General features: G+C 38.8%; 1 protein-coding gene across 2 annotated transcripts in view; it reads right to left on the bottom strand.

The window, feature by feature from the left end:
* CCDC148 (coiled-coil domain containing 148) overlaps positions 1–25,887 on the bottom strand; it is a gene marked incomplete at its 3' end in the record, with an annotated part of 286,502 nt that overhangs the window by 144,538 nt on the left and 116,077 nt on the right. Inside the window, exons 5-8 of one of the 2 annotated variants that reach the window (XM_081242592.1) lie at positions 23,259–23,341; positions 22,892–23,043; positions 20,708–20,803; positions 20,451–20,632 (exon numbers count right to left, since the gene is read on the bottom strand). In XM_081242592.1, the coding sequence (XP_081098718.1) occupies positions 20,451–20,632; positions 20,708–20,803; positions 22,892–23,043; positions 23,259–23,341 (513 nt within the window). Of the gene's footprint in view, positions 1–20,446; positions 20,633–20,707; positions 20,804–22,891; positions 23,044–23,258; positions 23,342–25,887 lie in introns of those variants that run through there. The other variant, XM_081242591.1, reaches the window with a different exon arrangement.

Below are 25,887 nucleotides of genomic sequence, written 5' to 3'. Positions count from 1 at the left end.
TGAAGTTGTCTTATATTTTCTCAGAGTGAAGGGGGCTTTCCAGCAAAATGGTAATTAGGGCCTCCTGACGCTAGCCGATGCAGTTACCAGCATCTGATGACTACCTTGACTGGCAAATGGCCATAGTGAATCTGGATTGAAGGAAAGCTCTTGTCTCTTCAAGTGTAATGCTGTCAGGGGAGTGAGCCACTGGTGGAATAACGTGGATATAGATGGCTCTGACACAATCTGTTTGTTTGGCAGCATTAGGTCTGACCCTCTAGAAAATACAACTTGACACCACTTTTCAAAGTTGTCTTTCCAAATCATACCCATCCAGACACTGAATCTAATCAGCCTGGTTCCTGAAATTGTCTCCCCAGCTATTCACCACCCCACCCCAGGCCTATTGTGCAAACACAAATCTTTGATTTTCAGCCTGGTTTACAAAGGGCCCTCTGGCCGCAGACTCATTTCTGACCAACAGAATCGGCTCCTTAGATGTTATGTACATTGTCTTCCAGGAGATCATTCCCATTTAGCAGTCTTCACTCTCCTGGCTCCCCAGGCTTTGCCCCGTTTACCTACTCAGGTGGGAGTTGACAGCCAGAATAAAGTGGGCTCTTAGGAGTATGGTCAAAATCCACTGAATTGAAGAATCAACAGCAACAACAAAAGTGGTCCAGAAGATAAAGCCAGAACTTGTACCAGCATCCAAAGCCGCCTTCTTCTGATGGGTGACAGGAAAGTGAAAATATGACCCTCCAGAATTTCTTATAGGAGAGTTTAGGAATGAGAATCTGGTCAGAAGAGGAGGCTAAGTGATATATTTGGAAGCTGCAATTGTTATTTTCATAACAAGCACTCTGTATCTGTTTTTACTTAGATACTGTTTAAAAGTAGTTTGCATGGAAAGCTGAATTTTTTACTTAGAATGTGTATTTTTTGGAGGTGGAGTAGCTGGGATGGTGGCAATACACCTAAACCATCTTTTGTGCCTACCTCCATCCACCACTAGTTTTAAAAGGCAGTATAATTCCTAGTGGAAGTTTAGAAATAATATGATCAAGATAAAACAGCTTGTTAAAAGTAAAATGTAATGGCTCAGCCATCCCATATGCTAGGTTTTAAATAATTATATTCATCACAAAAACTGTAAGGAAAAGGTAATTGTAGCAGACATCGCCTCTAGTCTTGCTCCTGCTCACCATAATCCTGATTTTATTCAAGATTTACCTTCCTGAACAGGCCCCCCCACTTCAGGGAAAGTGAGCCCCATTCCAGCCCCGGGAGTGAATCTTGACTGATCTTAAGCCATTCACAAACATCTGTTCTCAAGCTTTCCGTTCCTCTTCCCAGGGTTTGATATAATCATGGACAAAAGGCCCCAAAGACCACCGAAATGGGAGAAGAAGTCTTCTGGGGGCAAAAGTTTCCTAGCTCTTAAAACAAGTCACAAGGAAGAAAAGGTCCTCTTCTGCTTCTGAGTGTGGCAGTGTGGAACTGCTCTAGTTGTCTGGCAGAAAGTCATCTATCTACCCTGCAGGAAGGCAGGGCAAGAGAATGCAGAAAACTAGGCCTTGCTGTGCTTGGACTTCTCTATCTCTATGCTTCGAATGAAACAAGAAATCACTTTATTATTTATGTTACTTTGACTTGGGTTGGGTATTCTCTTACTTTCAGCTAAAGATATCCTATCTGACAGCTGAATGGAAGAAAAATGACTTTTTAAAATGTAGCATCCTAATATTGCTTTGGAAGGAATGTACTATGAAGGATGTAGATTCAAGAGATGCAGATCCAATGTGGCCAAGTGACCAACATCTACAGTGACACTCCTGAGCTGACTGGGAACAGAGAAGTGTTTAACACCAAAGGCCATTTTTAAGACAAAAAAAAAAAAAAAAGAAAACCAAACAAAAACAGCTCAAACTCAAACGAACAGAATCAGTAAAGAAAAGATCATCCACAAACACATTATTTGCTCTAATTTAAAAAAAAAATCCTATTGAGCCAAAATCTGCTTCCATGTACCATTTTAATCTTCACTTTTGGGGAGCAAGAATATTTTTAGGTGCAATAAAGTTGATGTGAATAAAGTTACTGTATATGGATATTATTATTCAATTTTCCAGGTTCAAAAGCAAGGATAATAGAACTGGCTTACTTGTTTGGGATGTGGGATGAGGAAAAATTTAATTAACAATTATGAGGGCTTCTGAAATTTTAATTGCCACATAAAAACACTTATAATATCACCTCAAACCAACTACCAGTAATCATTAAGAAACTGTAAGACTGGAATAGAAGAATGATGGTTCTTTTTCTCAGTTTGTTATTTCTTAGACATTAACAATGTTCAACTTTATGTTCTTTTATAGGCACTAGTGTTGGAAATAAACACACGCCTGTGAGTGTGGTAATTACAATTTCCTACATTACTAGTTCTCCATAGTCTCAGTTTTAATGATACAGTTTCCTCAAAGGATTGTATTTACCCACAGTTGGACTTCAATGTATAAGGAGCAGGAAAAACTTGTTATTAATTATTGATTTGATATATAAAGTAGGCATTATAATTTCTCTCATGTAAAAATTTAACAATCCTGTCTATAGAAATTTTAATCTTGTCTTTGCTTATAGTTACACAGATTTTATTATTTAAGTAACAAATTCTATCTGTATCATCCAGGTTTAAAAAGAACATATATCAATTGTGCTGGACACAAATCTGTCAAGCTGCTATGTTTCCATTTTCTCCAATCTGATTTAATCAAGATTAATTTGATTTCATATCCAGCAAAAAACAAAAACCTCTCATAAATAACTCTCACTCCATCCTGTAGAACCCTGATTTTTCAGTCTCCTAAAGTATTAAAAATGAATACTTGTGCAACATTACACTGTATAGTTTCTATTTGAGGCAATTATATCAAGAAGGCAGTTGTGGGCTGCAGTGATACTAACAATAAAGCCTGCTGAACTAGAAATTTATGGCCACTATTCTTAGATGTACTTTTCACAAAGACATTTAAACAAACATAACATATCAGTAAATACACAGACTGAGTTATTAATTAAGAAAAAGCAAAAATCTAAGACTAATTTTTGGTATATTCTGCATAAATTTGACCCATTTTTTTTTCCTTGATAAAATGTATTCCACTGTAGTCAAGAGAATTTAAAATATACTTCATTCCCACAACAAACCCAGAGTAGGCTGAACAATCACCAAGTGTGGCTTTTAGTTCATGACCATAAAGTAATTAAGTATTTTCAGTGATGTATCTATTTTAAGAGAAAGCTATGAAATACACATGACAAAAAAAAATCACAGTCTGCAATTATTACCTCCCCAGAAGAAATACAAATTCCCAGGTAAGGTTGGACAATCCATGTTGGAATAGGCCAAGAGACAATGGGAGTTGCACTGACCAAGGACATTGCTTGAGGGGGTCATGTAACCAATGTGACTGAGTGAACACATTAGTGTTCAAATAATTATGCTCCTGTTTCTGAGCACTTCTCCCCTTATTAACCACCCTTGACATACAATCAGCCCAGACCAGAAATGTAGAACCTCAGACTGGACATGACCAGGCCCTGAATCTTTCCAAAAGTTCTGAGAATACATTCTCAGAGGAAAATGCCACCTGCTACTTAAAGTGTTTTAACTTCCTGTAACTTCATCAAGTAAGCAAATGTCAGTGGTTTATTATGCTCCTTTCCCTCTCCTTCTTCTATCTTGTATTCACCAAGCTAGAGTCACATATGTAAGCATATGTTTATTCAAATTTTTTTTGAAGAAAATCATGTGAGAGACATAGAAAACAAACTTATGGTTTCCAAAGGAGAAGGTGGGGAGAGGGATAAATTAGGACTATGGGATTAACAGATACACACTACTATATATAAAATAGACAATCAACAAGGATTTACTATACAGCACAGGGAACTATATTTGATATCTTGTGATAACTTAAAATGGAAAAGAATCAAGAAAAGAATATAGATATATGCATATATATGGATAAATGAATCATTTTGCTATATACTTGAAACGAACACAGTATTGTACACCAACTATACTTCAATTTAAAAAAAAATAAAAGAAAGAAAATCATGTGAGGCCACTCACTGTTTCCTGAATGCTGGCTTCTAATGCTGGTTTTTATCTATTTCATCTTTTATCTTTTTGCCAATTCTGTTGGCAAAACTGACATAAGTACAGTGTTACAGCTATGCTATATAAATACTGAAAAAGAGACAGAAAGAGAATATGAACAAGGCACTGGTGATATTCACACATGATAGCCATAGCCAATACCTTGACCAACAAGTCCAAAAGATGAACCAAATGATAGCCTGTTGGTGAAAGTATAAATTGTTTCTACTTTCCTGGAAGGCAATATGGCAATACTCTCAAAAGCCTTAGAATTTTTCATGCCCTTTGGCCAACAATTCCATTTCTAGGAATTCATCTAAAAGGATTAACCGTGGGATTACTCAAAGTATGGTGACAAGGTTTTTTATTCCAAGGTTTTAAAACAAATATCAAAATATGTAATACATACATATTTGTCTAAAACCAGAAAATGGGTTACATTTGTGTGGATGAATTATAACAATGTATCATAATACCATGCATGTAATAACAAATATGCTGTAAAGAATATTTAATACAGTGACTTAAAAAATAGAAAAAGGTTACTAAACATTTATAGAAAAAATGAATAATATTGGATCCAGATCACAAACTGGAAAAACAATGGATAGTGTAGAGTATTTTTTCATTTTTATGAACAATATACATATATCTGAAATGTACAAAATGCTACCAGAGGATATCTCTGGTGTTAGAAACTTAGATAAGCTTCTAGTCTTCTCTTTGCTTGCCTCAACTTTTAAAAAATTTTCTCTAATAAATGTAATTAGTTCTGTATTAAGAGAAAAAACAATAAGGAAAGTCCATAAGCTACTGACTAGTTATTTTGAAAGTTACTAATAATTAGGTAAATTGAAATAATTTAGTTGAAAAAGTATAAAATTTTTGGGTGTTAGCAATGTATACACAGAGGGAAAAAATTGTTAAAAATCATTGTGGATTTTAGAGAGGGCAGACAGCAGAAGCAAGAAGAACTACAATCCTGCAGCCTGTGGAACAAAAAACACATTCACAGAAAGATACACAAGATGAAAAGGCAGAGGGCTATGTACCAGATGAAGGAACAAGATAAAACCCCAAAAAACAAATAAATGAAGAGGAGATAGGGAACCTTCCAGAAAAAGAATTCAGAATAATGATAGCGAAGATGATTTAGGACCTCGGAAAAAGAATGGAGACAAAGATCTAGAAGATGCAAGAAATGTTTAACAAAGACATAGAAGAATTAAAGAACAAAGAAAGATGAACAATACGATAACTGAAATGAAAAATAGACTAGAAGGAATCAATAGTAGAATAACTGAGGCAGAAGAACGGATAAGTGACCTGGAAGACAGAATGGTGGAATTCACTGGTGCGGAAGAGAATAAAGAAAAAAGAATGAAAAGATATGAAGACAGCCTAAGAGACCTCTGGGACAATATTAAATGGAACAATATTTGCATTATAGGGGTCCCAGAAGGAGAAGAGACAGAGAAAGGACCCGAGAAAATATTTGAAGAGATTATAGTCAAAAACTTCCCTAACATGGGAAAGGAAATAGCCACCCAAGTCCAGGAAGCACTGAGAGTCCAATACAGGATAAACCCAAGGAGAAACACGCTGAGACACATAGTAATAAAATGGGCAAAAATTAAAGACAAAGAATAATTATTAAAAGCAGCAAGGGAAAAATGACAAATAACATACAAGGGAACTCCCATAAGGTTAAAGCTGATTTCTCAGCAGAAACTCTACAAGCCAGAAGGGAGTGGCATGACATATTTAAAGTGATGAAAGGGAAGAAACTACAACCAGGATTACTCTACTGAGCAAGGATCTCATTCAGATTCGATGGAGACAACAAAACCTTTACAGGGATTCCCTGGTGACGCAGTGGCTGAGAGTCCACCTGCCGATGCAGGGGGTGCAGGTTGGTGCCCCAGTCCGGGGGGATCCCGCGTGCCACAGAGTGGCTGGGCCTGTGAGCCGTGGCCGCAGGGCCTGTGCGTCCGGAGCCTGTGCTCCGCGGCAGGAGAGGCTGCAGTGGTGACAAGCCTGAGTACCGCAAAAAAAAAAAAGCTTTACAGACAAGCAAAAGCTAAGAGAATTCAGCACCACCAAACCAGCTCTACAACAAATGCTAAAGGAACTTCTCTAAGTGGGAAACACAAGAGAAGAAAAGGGCCTACAAAAACAAACCCAAAACAATTAAGAAAATGGTAATAGGAACATATATATCGATAATTACCTTAAACGTGAATGGATTAAATGCTCCAACCAAAAGACAGAGGCTCACTGAATGGATACAAAAACAAGACCCATATATATGCTGTCTACAAGAGACCCACTTCAGACCTAGGGACACATACAGACTGAAAGTGAGGGGATGGAAAAGATATTCCATGCACATGGAAATCAAAAGAAAGCTGGAGTGGCAATACTCATGCCAGAAAAAAATAGACTTTAAAATAAAGAATGTTACAAGAAACAAGGACGGACACTACATAATGACCAAGGGATCAATCCAAGAAGAAGATATAATAATTATAAATATATATGCACCCAACATAGGAGCACCTCAATACATAAGGCAAATGCTAACAGCTATAAAAGAGGAAATAGACAGTAACACAAAAATAATGGGGGACTTTAACACCTCACTTACACCAATGGACAGATCATCCAAAGAGAAAATTAATAAGGAAACAGAAGCTTTAAATGACACAATAGATCAGAGAGATTTAATTGATATTTATAGGAAATTCCATCCAAAAACAGCAGATTACACTTTCTTCTCAAGTGTGCACGGAACATTCTCCAGGATAGATCACATCTTGGGTCACAAATCAAGCCTCAGTAAACTTAAGAAAACTGAAATCATATCAAGCATCTTTTCTGACCACAATGCTATGAGATCAGAAATAAATTACAGGGAAAAACACGTAAAAAACACAAAAACACTGAGGCTAAACAATACGTTACTAAATAACCAAGAGATCACTGAAGAAATCAAAGAGGAAATTAAAAAATACCTAGAGACAAATGACAATGAAAACATGACGATCCAAAACCTACAGGATGCAGCTGTAGATGAGTAGAGAAGTTTATAGCAATACAAGCCTACCTCAAGAAACAAGAAAAATCGCAAATAAATAATGTAACCTTACACCTAAAGGAACTAGAGAAAGAAGAACAAACAAAATGCAAAGTTAACAGAAGGAAAGAAATCATAAAGATCAGAGCAGAAATCAATGAAATAGAAACAAAGAAAACAATAGCAAAGATCAATAAAACTAAAAGCTGCTTCTGTGAGAAGATAAACAAAATTGATAAACCATTAGCCAGACTCATCAAGAAAAAGAGGGAGAGGACTCAAATCAATAAAATTAGACATGAGAAAGGAGAAGTTAAAACAGACACCGCAGAAATACAAAGCATTCTAAGAGACTACTATAAGCAACGCTATGCCAATAAAATGGACAACTTGGAAGAAATGGACAAATTCTTAGAAAGGTGTAACCTTCCAAGACTGAACCAGGAAGAAATAGAAAATATGAACAGGCCAATCACAAGTAATGAAATTGAAACTGTGATGAAAAATCTTCCAACAAACAAAAGTCCAGGATCAGATAGTTTCACAGGTGAATTCTATCAAACATTTAGAGAAGAGCTAACACCCATCCTCATCAAACTTTTCCAAAACGTTGCAGAGGAAGGAACACTCCCAAACTCATTCTATGAGGCCACCATCACCCTGATACCAAAACCAGACAAAGCTACTACAAAAAAGAAAATTACTGATTTTTTTTAGTAATAGCCAAAGAATATCACTGATGAATATAGATGCAAAAATCCTTAACACAATACTAGCAAACAGAATCCGACAACACATTAAAAGGATCATACACCACGATCAAGTGGAATTTATCCCAGGGATGCAAGGATTCTTCAATATACGCAAATCATCAATGTGTTACACCACATTAACAAATTGAAGAAGAAAAATCATATGATCAACTCAATAGATGCAGAAAAAGCTTTTGACAAAATTCAACACTGATTTATGATAAAAACTCTTCAGAAAGTGGGCATAGAGGGAACCTACATCAACATAATAAAGGCCATATATGACAAACCCACAGCAAACATCATTCTCAATGGTGAAAAACTGAAAGCATTTCCTCTAAGATCAGGAACAAGACAAGGATGTCCACTCTCACCACTATTATTCAAGATAGTTTTGGAAGTCCTAGCCACGGCAATCAGAGAAGAAAAAGAAATAAAAGGAATACAAAGTGGAAGAGAAGAAGTAAAACTGTCACTGTTTGCAGATGACATGATACTATACATAGAGTATCCTAAAGGTGCCACCAGAAAACTACTAGAGCTAATTAATGAATCTGGTAAAGTTGCAGGATACAAAATTAATGCACAGAAATCTCTTGCATTCCTATGCACTAATGATGAAAAATCTGAAAAAGAAATTAAAGAAACACTCCCATTTACCACTGCAACAAAAAGAATGAAATACCTAGGAATAAACCTACCTAGGGAGACAAAAGACCTGTATGCAGAAAACTATAAGACACTGATGAAAGAAATTAAAGATGATTCAAACAGATGGAGAGATATACCATGTTCCTGGATTGGAAGAATCAATATTGTGAAAATGACTATAGTACCCAAAGCAATCTACAGATTCAATGCAATCCCTATCAAATTACCAGTGGCATTTTTTACAGAACTAGAACAAAAACTCTTAAAATTTGTATGGAGACACAAAAGACCCCGAATAGCCAAAGCAGTCTTGAGGGAAAAAAACGGAGCTGGAGGAATCAGACTCCCTGACTTCAGACTATACTACAAAGCTACAGTAATCAAGACAATATGACACTGGCAAAAAACCAGAAATATAGATCAATGCAACAGGTTAGAAAGCCCAGAGGAAAACCCACGCACCTATGGTCAAGTAATCTATGACAAAGGAGGCAAGGATATACAATGGAGAAAAGACAGTCTCTTCAATAAGTGGTGCTAGGAAAACTGGACAGCTATGTGTAAAAGAATGAAATTAGAACACTCCCTAACACCATACACAAAAATAAACTCAAAATGGATTCGAGACCTAAATGTAAGACTGGACACTATAAAACTCTTCGAGGGGGCTTCCCTAGTGGCGCAGTGGTTGAGAGTCCACCTGCCGATGCAGGGGATACGGGTTCGTGCCCTGGTACGGGAGGATCCCACGTGCCGCGGAGCGGCTGGGCCTGTGAGCCATGGCCACGGAGCCTGCGCGTCCAGAGCCTGTGCTCTGCAACGGGAGAGGCCACAACAGTGAGAGGCCCATGTACCGCAAAATAAAAAAAGTAAAAATAAAAATAAAAACCTCTTCGAGGAAAACATAGGAAGAACACTCTTTGACATAAATCACAGCAAGATCTTTTTTGATGCACCTCCTAGAGTAATGGAAATAAAAACAAAAATAAACAAATGGGACCTACTGAATCTTAAAAGCTTTTGCACAGCAAAGGAAACTACAAACAAGACGAAAAGGCATCTCTCAGAATGGGAGAAAATATTTGCAAACGAATCAACGGACAAAGGATTAATCTCCAAAATATATAAACAGCTCATGCAGCTCAATATTAAAAAAAGAAACAACCCAATCAAACAAGGGGCAGAAGACTTAAATAGACATTTCTCCAAAGAAGACATACAGATGGCCAAGAAGCACATGAAAAGATGCTCAACATCACTAATTATTAGAGAAATGCAAATCAAAACTACAATGAGGTATCACCTCACACCAGTCAAAATGGCCATCATCAGAAAATCTACAAACAACAAATGCTGGAGAGGGTGTGGAGAAAAGGGAACACTCTTGCACTGCTGGTGGGAATGTAAACTGATACAGCCACTATGGAGAACAGTATGGAGGATCCTTAAAAAACTAGAAATAGAATTACCATATGACCCAGCAATCCCACTACTGGGCATATACCCAGAGAAAACCATAATTCAAAAAGACACATGCACCCCAATGTTCATTGCAGCACTATTTACAATAGCCAGGTCATGGAAGCAACCTAAATGCCCATCGACAGACGAATGGATAAGGAAGATGTGGTACAGATATACAATGGAATATTACTCAGCCATAAAAAGGAACGAAATTGAGTCATTTGCAGAGACGTGGATGAATCTAGAGATGGTCATACAGAGTGAAGTAAGTCAGAAAGAGAAAAACAAACATCGTATATTAACGCATATATGTGGAACCTAGAAAAATGGTACAGATGAACCGGTTTGCAGGGCAGAAATTGAGACACAGATGTAGGGAACAAATGTATGGATACCAAGTGGGGAAAGTGGCAGCAGGGGGGTGGTGGTGTGATGAATTGGGAGATTGGGATTGACATATATACACTAATATGTATACAATGGATAACTAATAAGAACCTGTTGTAAAAAAAAATAAATAATATAAAATTCAAAAAAAATCATTGTGGATTTTCAATAGCATGTAAGATTTAGATCTCATAATTATTACTAGAATAATTATATAATTATAATTAGAATAATGATTATGAATCAACACTATAAAATTTAATAACTTATCAAACAATAAAGTAGAAATTACTTGTTATCATTCTATAGCTTTTGCCACATATTAGCTTCAGATCTGACATAGCTGAATGGAGCATCAATTATGTCTCATCCATATGATTCATTCATCCAAATGTTAGAAAATTAAAGCCACAATCTCATCTGAGTCTAAAACAAGCAATTAAACTGTCTTCATGTTACTAATGAAATACAGCCCAAACAGAATCTAAATAGCTTCACAAACATACTGAATAAATAAATAGGTTCAATTGCAGCCAATTCTTAAAAAAATGTTTTAGTAAAAGACAATATCCTGGGCTTCCCTGGTGGCGCAGTGGTTGAGAGTCCGCCTGCCGATGCAGGGGACACGGGTTCGTGCCCCTATCCCGGAAGATCCCACATGCCGCGCAGCGGCTGGGCCCGCGAGCCATGGCCGCGGAGCCTGTGTGTCCGGAGCCTGTGCTCCGCAACGGGAGAGGCCACAGCAGTGAGAGGCCCGCGTACAGAAAAAAAAAAAAAAAAAAAAAAAAGACAATATCCTTTAAAGGTCTGTTGTCCAAGATAGAAGCCACTAGACACAAGTGGCTATTCGGCACTTGAAATGTGGCCAGTCCCAATTCAGGTGTGCTGTGGTGTGAAGTGCAAACCAGATTTCAAAGACTTTGTATGAAAAAAGAATGTCATATATCTTATTAATAATTAAATACTGATATACAGTGAATCACTGTTGGCACTATTGAATCACTATTGGCACTATTTACATTGAATCACTATTGGCACTATTATTAATCACACTTGGCACTATTAAGTTAAAATATACTACCATAATACATTTTATCTTTTAAAATATTTTAATATGGCCACATAAAAATTTTAAATTATCAATGTGGCTCATATCCTACTTCTATTAAATAGCACTGCTCTAGTAGTCAACCCAATTTACCAACATCCTGGTGCATATACATGCTTGAAGTAGTGTGGTGTGAGGGAGAAGCTTTCTATTCAGATGAGCAGAAGAAACTCATTCCTGCTCAGCTATCTACTAGTTCAGAAATTTTGGGAAAATTGCTCATCTACAGCTGCAGCTGTAAAACAAATCTGTAAAATAGAGCTTCTGAAATGGGGTGTATTGAGGATTAAAATTACATGTACTTGTCACATCATGTAATAGGCACTCAATAAATATCAATGGTTCCGTCTTCCCTCTTTATCTTAGATTTTTAAAGATCTGTATTTTTGCTTTATAAAATAGAAACAGTATGTATGCCAAAATTATTTATAATGTTACTACCTGGGGACAGCTATTGTTGTTGTTTATTTGGGTGGATAACCTCTCAGTCTATTTTTTCTGTGGCTAAATGGCTGTAACACTTTCAGAGGGAAAGGGAAAAAAAAAAGAGAACCCATGTTATGCAAGCTATTCTGTGGCCTGATTTTTAATTGCACAGCAAATTATTGCAACTACCGGTGTCATTAAAATTCTTTAATATAATTCTTAATGACTGTAGTATTCAATTGTGTGGATATATCATAATTGATGAAGCTATTTGTTGGCTATTTAGTCATTTTGAAGATTTTGCTATCACTTAAGAAAGAAAAACAATATTGAACACCCTTGAAGCCAACTATTTATTTCACTTCTATGATTATTTCCTTTAAGATTATTTCTAAAGAGACAAAGAGAATTTACACTTATAAAGATATTTGATGACATATTGCCCGATTGTCTTCCAAAAGTGTTTATCCACTAGTCCTGTATAAAAATGCCCATTTCTTCCATATTTTTAAACTTGGATAAATTTGTGTTTTGGGCTTCCCTAGTGGCGCAGTGGTTAAGAATCTGCCTGCCAATGCAAGGGACATGGGTTCAAGCCCTGGCCTGGGAAGATCCCACATGCCGCGGAGCAACTAAGCCCGTGTGCCACAACTACTGAGCCTGCATTCTAGAGCCTGCAAGCCACAACTACTGAGCCCATGTGCCACAACTACTGAAGCCTGAGTGCCTAGAGCCCATGCTGCACAACGAGAAGCCATGACAATGAGAAGCCCACGCACCCCCACTCACCGCGAGAAAGCCCACGCACAGCAACGAAGACCCAACACAGCCATAAATAAATAAATAAATAAATCAGAAAGATTCTTAAAAACTTCTTTTGTGTTTTAACATTTTATAGGTAAAAATCAGTATCTTAAAATTTTTCATTGCTTTGATGAGGAGAGAGGTTTTCAAAAATTTCTCTGTCATTTGTATTTAGAATTACCATCCAGAGTTCCATGGACTGTCACGAGGATATCAATTCACCTCCCAGCATCTGACCATAGAATCTTGCATCCCCACCCGTTACTGTAGTAGATGAACCATTCGTGCTTATTCCTCCACTTGTGCACTAAATCTTATTACTGGATTATTCTCATCAGCATCAAACATACTAATATTTGTCCCATTTTAAGCAAAAGACAAAACAACAACAACATAAAAGTCTAACCTTACTTTCTTGCTCTCCTTTGCAAAATAACCGCAAAAGAGTTATCTATGCTCATTGCCTTCAATTGTTTCCTCTCATTCACTTGAACCCAAACCAGTTGGGCATTTGTTCCCACTTCTTCAGTGAAAATGGTCACAAAGACCTCCATGTGGAGCCAGCAGTCAACCATCAGTCCTATTTTGTTTGACCTAGCAACATTTACTCAGTGGGTCGCCCCTCCTCCTCACGGTGCTGCCCGCTCCCTCTTCCCTTGCCTTCTGGGACAGCACACTCTTGGTTTTCTTTGTATCTCACAGACCTTCCCTCAGTGTCCTTTGTTGGTTACCCTTCTTCTTGCTGACAATGTAATGACAGCAGACCCAAGTGAAACAGGAGGAAAGGGGGCAGGGCACGACCTTTAAAAGAATGACATAGCCTTTAAGGATATGACATAAACTGGTTAGAACCAACTAGGTCCAAGATGTTGGAAGATTCGACTCCCGGTAGACCTTGAGCCTCATTATACACACACTGTAATGCATTAGCATATGCTAAATGACACACCCACAGGCACGATGACAGTTCTGAGGCTGACCATAAAAGGCCAAAAAGTGGGTGGTGGCCCAATTCCTGGAAATCCCTGCCGCTTCCCCAAGATAGTTGGCATAATCCTCCCACTTATTAGCCTATGAAATTACCCAGCCTGTAAAAACTAACCATCCCATATTCTGGGGCTGCTCTCACCTTCTGAGACTGACAGCATTCTGTCTATGGAATGCGTAGCTCTCTAAATAAATTCACTTCTTACCTATCACTTTACTTCTCCCTGAATTCCTCCTGCACTGAGACATAAAGAACCTGAGCTTCATTAAGTCCTGAGACCAGGTGTGCAATCTCGATTGAAAGACCGTGGGTTTGAGTCCCAGCCCATGAATTCATGTCCCAATCCGAGTTTTGGCTGAGTGAAAGTCTCAGCCCGAGTGTTCAAGTCCCAGTCAGAGTTCTGGCTGTGTGCAAATCCGATCTGAGTTGTGTAGTTTCACAAGGAACTGGTCTTTGATCCTCTCCTTTGTCCCTTCACACTCTTTTGGTGATCACATCCAGTTTCATGCTGGTGACTCACAAACATGTATCTCCAGCTCAGATTTCTCTCCTGAACTCCAAACTCATATTACTGACTGCCTTCATAAAGTCTGTACTTGGACATCTGATAGCATCAAATCAACATGCCCAAACCTGAATGCCTGATTTCCCCCTCTGCTTTGCTTACAATCTTCCCCAACTCAGTGGATGGTAACTTCATCCTTCCAGTTGCTCAGCCACAAAATTTTGGACTATTCTGCTGCTTTCTTTTCCTCACATACCTTATTTTAAGTCTGTCAGCAGATGCTGTTGGCTCTACCTTTAAAATGTGTCCAGAAGCTGACTACTTCACACCATCTCCACTTCCTGATGCAGGCCACCCCTATATCCCACCTGGGTTTAATAACTTTCTAAGGGTTCAGTCTTTTCTTGGCCCTCCTTTCCTCCATCTTAAACACAATAACTGCCGAAGTGATTCTGCTAAAACATAAGTTAGGTCTAGTTAGCACACTTCCTCACACTTCTGCTTCCAGTAGCTTCCCATATCACTCAGAGTAAAATCAGAAGTTTTATAAATGGCTACCAGGCTCTAAATGTCCCACCCTCACCCTTACTTCTTTGACCATACCTTCTATTCCTCTCCCCGTCTATCACTCTATTCCTGCCACACAAGCCTCTTGCCAGAAACGTGCCCACCTCAGTAAACACTGGCTAGAACACTCATACTGCAAATTTCTGCATGGCTAGCCCTCTCACCCCCTTCATGACTTTCCTTCACTGTCACTTCCTCAACCAGGACTATCCCCAAACTTCTATTCAAATTTGCAACCTGTTGGGACTTCCCTGGTGGTCCAGTGGTTAAGACTTCGCCTTCCAATGCGGGGGGTTGCAGGTTCCATCCCTGGTCGGGGTGCTAAGATCCCACAGGCCTGGTGGCCAAAAAACCAAAACATAAAACAGAAGCGGGGGCCTCCCTGGTGGCACAGTGGTTGGGAGTCCGCCTGCCGATGCAGGGGATACGGGTTCGTGCCCCGGTCCGGGAGGATCCCATATGCCGCGGAGCGGCTGGGCCCGTGAGCCATGGCCGCTGAGCCTGCGCGTCCAGAGCCTGTGCTCCGCAACGGGAGAGGCCACAGCAGTGAGAGGCCCACGTACCGCAAAAAAAAAAAAAAAAGGAAAAAAAAAAACAAAAAAAAACAGAAGCGGTATTGTAACAAATTCAATAAGGACTTTAAAAATGGTCCACATGCAAAAAGAATCAAAAAAACACTGCAGTCTGTCCCCTCCCCCACAATCCTAGCAACTTCTCTTTTCCTCTAATCTCTATTGTTCCATAGAACTTATCACCTTCTAATATACTACCGTGGATAATTTACTTACCTAGGGTGTTTATAGTTTGTTGTGTGTCTCCAACCTGCCTCATGAGTACAGGGGTTTTTGTTTATTTTATGCCAGTAATTGTTCAACAAATATTTGCAGAAAATATATATGATAAGTCACTTCTTCCTCTCTTTTGTCCCTTTTCTCTTCTGGCTGTTCAACAATCAATTAATTTTGCAAAGTGTTTTTATATGTTAGAGATTTTAATTTTTTGTGCCTGATATTTGCCAACGTTTCCTATTTGTCATTTGTTTTTTACCCTTATTTTTTCCTTAAAAAATTCCTTGTTTTTAGAATAGACAGTATATTCACAGGTTTCAAAATTCAAAAGGTATAATAAAAGGGGGGAGTTACAATAAAAATTCTCTCTCACATTCCCCCCACCCAGGCATCTAGCTCCCATTCCCAAAGGCAACAAATGTTATCAATTTTCACATATTTTTTCAGACATATAAAAGCAAATATGTATCTGTATGTGTGTATGTGTTTTACTTTTTCCTGTTTTACACAATGTGTACTGTACATTGTATATAAGGCTTGCTTATTAACCTTATATCACACCTTAACCCTGACCCTTGGAAAGTGTTCCATATCAGTGAATGGTAAGTATTTACTTTTTTTTTTTTTTTTTTTTTTTTGCCACACTGCGTGGCTTGCATGATCTTAGTTTCCCGACCAGGGATTGAACCCAGGCCCCCGGCAGTGAAAGTGTGGAGCCCTAACCACTGCACCGCCAGGGAATTCCCTACATCTTTTTTTTTTTTTAATCGGGAAAATAATACATTGTATGGTTGTACAATAATCTACAAAACTAGTTCCTATTGACATTAAGATTGTTTCCTCAGTCCTTAGCTACTACAATGAATAACTAAAAATAAGTCACTGTATATTCAAGTATACAGTTGACCTTTTGACAACATGGAAGATGGGGAGGGAGGGGAGGGTTAGGGGCACTGACCCTCAGCACAGTCGAAAATCTGGGGACTATGAACTTTACCAATCCTTCTCAGTTTTCCCTCCCTTTGGTGGGACAGGATGGCTGGAGTTGGGTATTTCCGTCCCCCACATGGAAGGCTAGCGCTGCTGGACCTGTGTATTTTCCCGCCCCCAGGTAGGTTAGGTTCTGATAAAACTGTAGCAGTTTGGGCTCCTATAAAATAGTTTCTCCTGAGGGCAGCCTTTGTTAAGAACAGAATGCTCTGGAGTATTTCCAAACGGTTCATTTTCCCCTCCCCCCTCAGAGGCATGAGGGGATTTTTCTCAGATATTCACTGTGGGTACCTGGTAGAACTTCTTGAGGTAAAACTCACAAAAGTGTGGTGACACCCCCCTTAACTAAGGCCCCCTAGAGTTTTTAGCTCTCAAAGTTGTCCACAACTCAGCTTCAAGCAATTCATCAATTACAGTCCAGGTGTTCCTACCCCAACACTGGTTCCCCTGAAGGTTTCTGCTAAATGAGTTTCCTCTCAGGTAATTTGTGATTCTCTGTATCACCTGTGTCTCCAGCTCTGGGGGCAGTGGTTTGCCCTGTGACCTAACTTCTCTGAGGTAGTTAAGAAGAGTTGTTGATTTTCCAGTTTGTTCAGCTTTCTACTGCTCATTAGAGCAGACTGGCAAATTCTAAGCTCCTTACTTGCTGGACAGAAAACTGGAAGTCCCTTTGATTCTTTAAAGATTTAATACATGCCTGAGGAAACATCCCGTTATATTTTATTAAATGTTTATGTCATTGCATTTATTTAATTTTTTTTCTTTACGATTTTCACTGCAGGTAATGTGTTTTTAAAAGGTCTTCTCCACTCCAAGATTATTTAATACTTGTTTTTATTTTTATCTAATTCTTTTATGATTATTTTCTTCTTCACATTTTCATGCACCTGGAGTTTGAGTCATATGGAAAAAGAGATCTAACTTTCTAATTCCCTGTTATTTAGTGCTGTCACATAAATAATCCCTCACAGTATAAAAATTTTACCTTTACAATAAATTATTACAGATACTTTCTGTTTTCTGTATTTCTATTTTGTTCCATTGATCTGCTACAGACGTATGAACTTCCTAATTTATTTTGATATTAAAATATATATTTATATTTGGCTGTGCAAGTTTTACCACTCCCCCACCCTAGTTATTCTTCATTTTGAAGAAGTTATTCTTCACTTTGGGTGATTTTACAAGCTTAATCTTCCTAATAACTTTTGGAATAATGTTGAACAATTCCTCAATTGCAATTGTACTAAATTGACAGATTAATTTCATGAGTCATGGATATTTTGAAATCAAATCAACTATTATATAAAATTAGGAATTTTATACTCAAACTGGTTTAAGACATTAATATAGATTAATTGCCCTTGAAAATTCAGCAGTGAGGTTGGCTTCCCACGCAGTTCAAACAGGGTACCAGAACAGTTTCCCCATGATTGTCTGGGCCCTCTCCTCTCCTTGTGTGCTGTTGTCCTTCATTCACAAGATGGCTGCCAGCAGCAACCACAGCCATGTACTTTCCTGGTAGATCCACAGGGAAGAAAATGCACTACTCCTCACAAGTATCTAACAAAAGTTCTGAGCTTTGCCTAGATTTGGGCCACCCTGAGCTAATTGTTGTGACCAGGGGGAATGAAGTTATGGTCTGGTGCACACTCCCAATCAGGGTCTACCTTTGGATCTGGGGTTGGAGTCATTCCAACCCAAACTGGCAAGCTGCTACAAAATAGGAGGAATTAAAATAAATATTGGGGATTAACCATGATGTTCACTGCCTTTAGCCCAATGAAAATTTCTCACAATTTAAAAATGTCCCCTAGATCTTTCAGCCTTCTTATGTTGTAGCAGTAGGCACCTATTTAAAATATGCACACACTCACTTGTGCAGGTGTACACTATATGTATACAATCTATGTGAATTCTCACAAGGCCTAATAACTAGAACCAAAAGGGGAAATGGCCTTATCAAAATAATGGCAGATACTGGCAAATGAGAGTCCAGTAAATATTACAATTGAATATATAATTCACTGCACTAGTTAGAACAGTGCATTTACATGCCTTACTCCCCACCAGCCACAGATTTCTGATGCCCACCACCTCTATTTATTCAAAACAGCCCATTTAGTGGCGCAGTGGTTAAGAATCCGCTTGCCAATGCAGGGGACGCAGGTTCAATCCCTGGTCCGGGAAGATCCCACATGTTGTGGAGCAACTAAGCCTGTGCACCACAACTACTGAGCCTGTGCTCTACAGCCCGTGAGACACAACTACTGAGTCTGCGCTCTAGAGCCCGCAAGTCACAACTACTGAGCCCACATGCCGCAACTACTGAAGCCCATGCACTGAGAGCCGCAACAAGAGAAGCCACCACAATGAGAAGCCTGCGCACCGCAACAAAGAGTAGCCACCGCTCGCCACAACTAGAGAAAGCCCACATGCAGCAACGAAGACCCAATGCAGCCAAAAACTAAAATAAATTAATTTAAAAAAAAAAGAAATATAAGAAATACTAATACTTATCACATTCATCTTCTTTCATTTCAAAGGAAGAGCCTTTTACTTCTATTGCTAATTTACTATACAATATTCAATAGTTTTCCTTTCTTTTTAGGTATATATTCTTTGGGGAAATTTTTGAGGTCAATATAATAAAAAGCATATTTTCCTACAAAACATTTCCCAGAAACTTCATATACAGAACACTACATGAAGTAGGCTACTGATCTGACCCAGGGTGGCACTTCTGGGTTTGTTCATTAAATGAATTTTAATATAGAATTTACACTAGAGAAGATGGCCCTGCCGACACTGAATTTTAAGTCACTTAACATTATAGTTGTCATTCAGAAAAGGATTGTCATTCTCAGGATACAATCGAAAGTGCATTTTCTTATTGCTATTTGCAGCAACAAGGATGGGACCTAGAGAATACCATACTAAGTGAATTAAGTCAGAGAAAGACGAATATTATATACTATCACTTATATGTGGAATCTAAAAAATAATGCAAATGAATCTATATACAAAAAAGAAACAGACTCACAGACATAGAACACAAACTTATGGTTACCAAAGGGGAAAGGGAGGGACAGGGAGGGAAAAATTAGGAGTTTGGGATTAACTCATATAAACTACTACACATGAAATATATAAGCAACAAGGATTTACAGTATAGCACAGAGAACTATATTCAATATCTTGTAACAATCTATTATGGAAGATAATCTGAAAAAATATGTATATATATAACTGAGTTACTTTGCTGTATACCTGAAAATAACACAATATTGTAAATCCACTTTTTTTAACTTCAATTTTAAAAAAGTGCATTTTCTAAAAAAATATTTATAAAACATACTTTGTGATCACTATAGGGCAAAATCACAGTAGATTACAAGTAACATAATTCCATGGGTATATTTTCCATTGTAATCGATTTTTAGTACTGATTTGTAAATTTCCATTGAAGAAGAGACTCACATCTTGAAATAAAAATTCATAGTTATCAAAAATTCACGTTTGAAAACTATTTCTTACCTGTGTAGTAAAGAGATAAATAAGAGGGATATTTTCAGCAAGTTTCAAACTTATAAAAATCTTTAAAACCATTATTTCAAGGAAATTACTTTGGAGAAAAAAAAAAACCTCTCTATTCAACAAATAGTAAATCTAAACATTTATTGATAGTCTGTATTCCAATCACAAAGTATCTATGAAAACAGTAAACAGGAAGTATAGTGACCCCTAAAAAAGTAAAAATTTGGTGGCAAAAATTTAGATAATTCAAGTAGTTTTATTACCTGTATATATCTTCTAACTGCATATCAAAATCTTGAAGTCTCTTTTGATATTTCTCTGTAAAGTTACAGAATTCATTAAGGATTGAAAACTTCAAGTCAGGGTATGGACATTCCAAAGTTTCTAATTCCACGGGCATTTCACTAAGCAGGTTACTTCTTTCTTCTGAAGAATGATCAAGTGTCTGAAAAAAAACTGTATGATTATTTTATTTAATGTAAATGACAAATTGATAAATTACTACCTATATCGCACTTACTTTCAAACTCCAGTCTGAAAGATAATTTTCTATTTTCTGTTGCTCTAGCCTAAGTCTTTCATAGACGGCTTTCAATTGTTTCTTCACGAAGTCAACCTATAGGACATTAAGAACAAGTGGTATGCAAATTATTGATTTATCCAATATTTATATTTAAAGTCACAGGAATTTTTCTCAAAAGCCATTAAATGATGACAAATTAGATAAGGGAAAGTCCCTTTGAGGACCCATGGAAGAGGGTTCAAGAGATGCCATAGCCAAGCAGCGCCCATCAGACAAAGGAGCCTTAAAGGAGCTTCTAGACACATAACCCAAAAATGGGCTCAGTCATAGCCACTCTGCACTCATATTTGGATTTTGTTTGTGATGAAGCAGAAAGCTTTCCAGATTGCCTCTGCTTTAATCACCCACTCCTTTCCTTGCATTCTTGCCTCTAATCCCCAGTTGGGCATGGATTTTTAATGTTTATTTTTAATTATTATTTATGAAAGCAATATGACAATACTACAGAATAACTGAAAAAGTAAGAAAAATCACCTAAAAGCCTACATCTAGGGCAACTATGATAATGGAACTTATGCTCTAGTCAGGGAAGATAGTCTTAAAGTCATAAGAAGTAAGTAAGAAAATATCAGGAGGAGGTAAGTGAGGTAAAAACTGGCTGAGGTAATAGGGAGTGACTGGGTCTTCTCTCATACAGGTGGTCAGGACAGGCCTCTCGGAGGAGAGGACATTTAAGCTAGGACCAAAAAGACAAAAAGGGCCATGAGTAGGACAGAAGAAACAGCCAGTGCAAAGGCCTCGAGACAGGAAGGAGTCTGGCTTATGTGAGGAATAGGAAGAAGGCCAGCGTCGGTGGGACAAGGTCTAGTAGGAAAAAGAGGGTGTCACGTAGGAGGTGAGACTAAAGGAGGCGGATAGGGAGACGTACAGGGAGTGTTACCGTGTGCTTGACGTACAGCGAGGCCAAACAATACCAAAATGTCAGAGTTTGGCGCAAAGAAAGGTTTATCGCAGGGCCATGCCAGGAGACGGGTGGCTCGTGCCTTAAAAAAACCCAAACTCCCCGAAGGCTTTCAGCAAAGCCCTGTTACAGGAAAGGTGAGAGAAGGGCGTGGTTAGTTGTTGCAAACTTCTTGGTGTCAGATCCTTTGTTCTTGAGGCCAGGTCGTGGTCAGGTCATGATGTTCCTGTAAACCTCCACCAAAACAAAATGTTACCCTCTGTTCTACAAGAAAGGGCAAGGTCCCAAGGCTCAACTTTCGCCCTCCGAGGTCCAGGCCCAGGCTAAGAGGAAACTTACCAGACCTAGGAACATTGGTCCAGCACCCGTCTGGGTCCTCCAGCCAGTGCCCAGGACCGGCTGAGGAGGCAGATCTCAGCGGGCAGTGCCCTCAGGTCCGGGTCCCCAGACCCTGCCCAACCGACATCACTGAGGGAGCAAGACGCCCAGGACCCAGCCGGCCCTCAGGTCGCCCAAACAGGGCCGGGACCCACGGACTGCGACCATGGAGACCGCTGCCGCCATTAGGTCTCAGAGGTAGGAATGGAGGAGAGGTTTGCGGCTGCTTCAAGGCCTGGGCCCGGCCAGTGGGTGGCCGTGGCAGGGGCTCTGGAGCTCCGCAGACGACAGCTGTCCCGGGGCGCCCCCCAGCTCACCGTTGGCCCATGGCCAATAGGCCTGGAGGGTCCGGGGGAGAAGGCTGCGACCCGCCTCTCACCACATTCTCTGCCGCGAGGACCACCATAAAGCTGACTGGTGCCGGAGCGGGACCTCCAGCCGCAGCGCTAAGGGTCGCTCGCTCGTGGTCACGTGCTAACGGTTTCGCGCTAACGATCTCTCGATAAGTCAGTGCTAACGGCTGCGCACCCGCCCCGCCCCTATCGTAGGAGGAATTGTGGGCCGGTAGGAGCCCTGAAGGGATTTCCCAGGGGGGTAACTTGATCCCTGGAAGAAGGGGCAAGAATGAAAGCGGGTAGGCCAGTTACGAGGTCATCAAAACATTCTCAGTGAGAAATTAGCGTGTTTGGACAGATTCAGGGATATGTTTAAGATACCGAGTAGATAGAATTTGCTATACCTTCTATTTATATACATAAGACGTACATGTTTCTTATCTCCAACTCTTCCAATTGGGTAAAAATAAAATATTACATTATTAAAAGTAAAGGAAATATACTGACCTCTTCCAGTACTTTCACAGAGTTAGAGTCACTGTGTGAGTGTGAATGCTGTGAAATGTGATGCTGTCTGTATTTTAGATCTGCTCTCAATTGCTGAAGAGGATTTATTACATTTTTAAGATATGTGCACCATTGTTCTGATAACTCTTGTTCTATGGTGAAACAAAATTAAATCAAAGCAACACATTATTATTTTAAGTTTCTTCAAGAACAGGTCATTAGATGCAGATTATTTTTGGATTCCTTTAGAAAAAAGCAAACAGCAATATTAAAAGAACATGAAGTGTGTGGCCCACTTTCATCTTCAAAACAAAGCTCCCCTTTAAATGTGGAACCAAAAAAAAAAAAAGAAAAAAAAAAAACCTACCGAAATTCCTAAGGTCAGAAAGACATTCATTTCCAATGTTCTCTTCATTGAGTAAGGATTTTATTTCAGATTCGATTTTACATCTGAAATAGACATTATCTCAATCAATTATTTTACAATCATAAACATATATATAGGTTTAAAAAATAACTAACAGTAGAAACACTCAATCTAATGTGGTTTTATTCACCTGTTCACTAATTCAGACCACATACTAAATTCCTAACATGGATTAGGTACTTGCCAGGACACTGAGATAGTCAGAAGCATAGGTGAATACTCCAGGAGAAGTAACAGCGTGAGCAAGGCAAGGACGGGGTACATCCTGGCACTATTTTGGGTGGAGAGAGCTCTGGGCACTGGGAAGCTGCTGAGGGATATTAAGCTGACCATGCCAGCTCAGATCTGTGTTTTGGAAAGATTTCCAAGGCAGCAAGATGGAGGATGGGCTAGAAGGAGGGTGAACAATAAAAGTGGAAGATGAAGAGGAGGGGATCAGGCAAACCTGGATCAACAAGGAGGTTATTTAAAAAGTTCAGAGATGAGGAGGTCCTGACCTAGGGAAATGGGAGTAAAAGTATATGTTTTATATACCCAAAACATAATAAATCTCAATAATCTTTTACTATATTATTTAAATATAGTCATTTTAGAGTAAAACTATAACCAGCTCTAAATGGACATCTAAAAATATTGCAGTCTATCCCTTATTTATGGCAGGTTTAATAAAATCATAAAAAAGTTTTGATTTATTATGACTGTTAAGATACAATATTTTAAATGGTATAAAATAAGAAAATAGCAACAATTACAACACTAATACGATGATTATTTTTATTTCTGCATGTAAGTTTCTAACCCTTGTCTACATGCATGAATATTTTAACTAGTTGTAATTATGGCATATTTACCATTTTATATTAGGGTCTTTTTTTTTTACTTACTTTAAGATATTTCTAAATAATTTTCATAATTATCATTTATTTTAGTGGCTGCACAGTATTTTATATTACATATGTGCCATCATCTGCTAAGCCAATTCATAAATGTGGGACAGGGTTTTGTTTATATATATAAAGGAGGGGTCCTATTGTAGATGACACTTACTGTCTATTTTTCTAGCATGTGGTCTAGTCAAAGGGTTTTTTTTAATTTTATGTATTTTATTTTTGGCTGTGTTGGGTCTTCGTTGCTGCACGCAGGCTTTCTCTAGTTTTGGCGAGTGGGGGCTACTATTTGTTGCGGTGCACGGGCTTCTCATTGTGGTGGCTTCTCTTGTTGCAGAGCAGGGGCTGTAGGTGCGTGGGCTTCAGTAGTTGTGGCATGCAGGCTCAGTAGTTGTGGCTCTTGGGCTGTAGAGCACAGGCTCAGTAGTTGTGGCACACGGGCTTAGTTGCTCCATGGCATGTGGGATCTTCCTGGAGCAGGGCTCGAACCCGTGTCCCCTACATTGGCAGGCGGATTCTCAACCACTGCACCACCAGGGAAGTCCCAGTCAAAGGTATTTTTAAGATTACATTTGAAAGTGTTATATGGAGAATAAGTGCATAATAGTGGAGTAAACCCACAAGTTATTTCATAATGGATTTTTAAAAACAAAAATATAGCACTTTAAACCATTTAGCTCAGCCCGCTTATATTTTCAGCATCTAGAATGCCATAGCAGAACATAAAAACCAACAGGAGAAGTGGCTTTGTTCATATAGGAGATCAACCTGCTACTGTGCATATAATAATTCTAGTAAGCTCCATCCTGGCTTTGTAGATTAACAACCCTGAACCATCAGACAAGACCAGCCTATTTCTATAATTGTCCTAATTGCCTAACAAAATCCAGGAGCAAGTACTACAAGACTCTGGGACTAGCTTGTGAATGCAGGCTAACGTTCCCAAATTGTGTCCTGTAAAACAGAAACATCAATAAGATGCTAGGAAAGACTGGGAAATGGTGAACTAAACAATTCAGACAAGTTTCCATAGTGCAGGATTTCTCAGAAACTTGATTACGCTAAAGTGCATTGAGGTTCTCCAAAAAGGGGATGAAATATGAAGTATTTTCCTAATTTTTAGGATGATGAAATTCATTATTCTCCATGGAGTATCTTGAAGAATATTTCTGTTTTGTAGAATATGATTTAGGAAATATAGGTAAAAACTGCGATGCACTCAAGAGCATTAAAATGATAAACTCTGGGGAGGAAAACCCTGCCTGTTCACTGACATGTAACTCAGTCCCAGGTGTTCACCAAGTCGGAACTCTGCAGCACAGACAACTGTCTCCACATCTGAATAGGGGACAAATGTAAGGCAACATTCCACATCCAGATCTGCCAACTTAAGTACCTCCTACTGTTACTTGGCCTGTCCTCTGGTACCACTGAATCTGATGATACTACAAAAATTCTCCTGAGATTTTGTGTGACTGTTTGCCTAGATGATATATTATTAATCTACTTCCTAGATATGCCCAGTGGCAATGCAACCACCTGCCTGGTGAGGACATTTTTGAACTCTCAGGACTCTACTTTCATACAGGTCCTCGTCCTCCCAGGATGCTGCCAAAGTTCTAGGTGTAGTAAAATCAGTCTCCCCAGAACATCAAAAATTACCCAGAGCTTCCTAGGATTTC

Source organism: Mesoplodon bidens (assembly GCF_964165515.1).
Source record: "Mesoplodon bidens genome assembly, chromosome: 8".
In the NCBI taxonomy this organism is placed as follows: domain Eukaryota; kingdom Metazoa; phylum Chordata; class Mammalia; order Artiodactyla; family Ziphiidae; genus Mesoplodon; species Mesoplodon bidens.
This window is presented reverse-complemented; position numbering and strand designations above follow the sequence as displayed.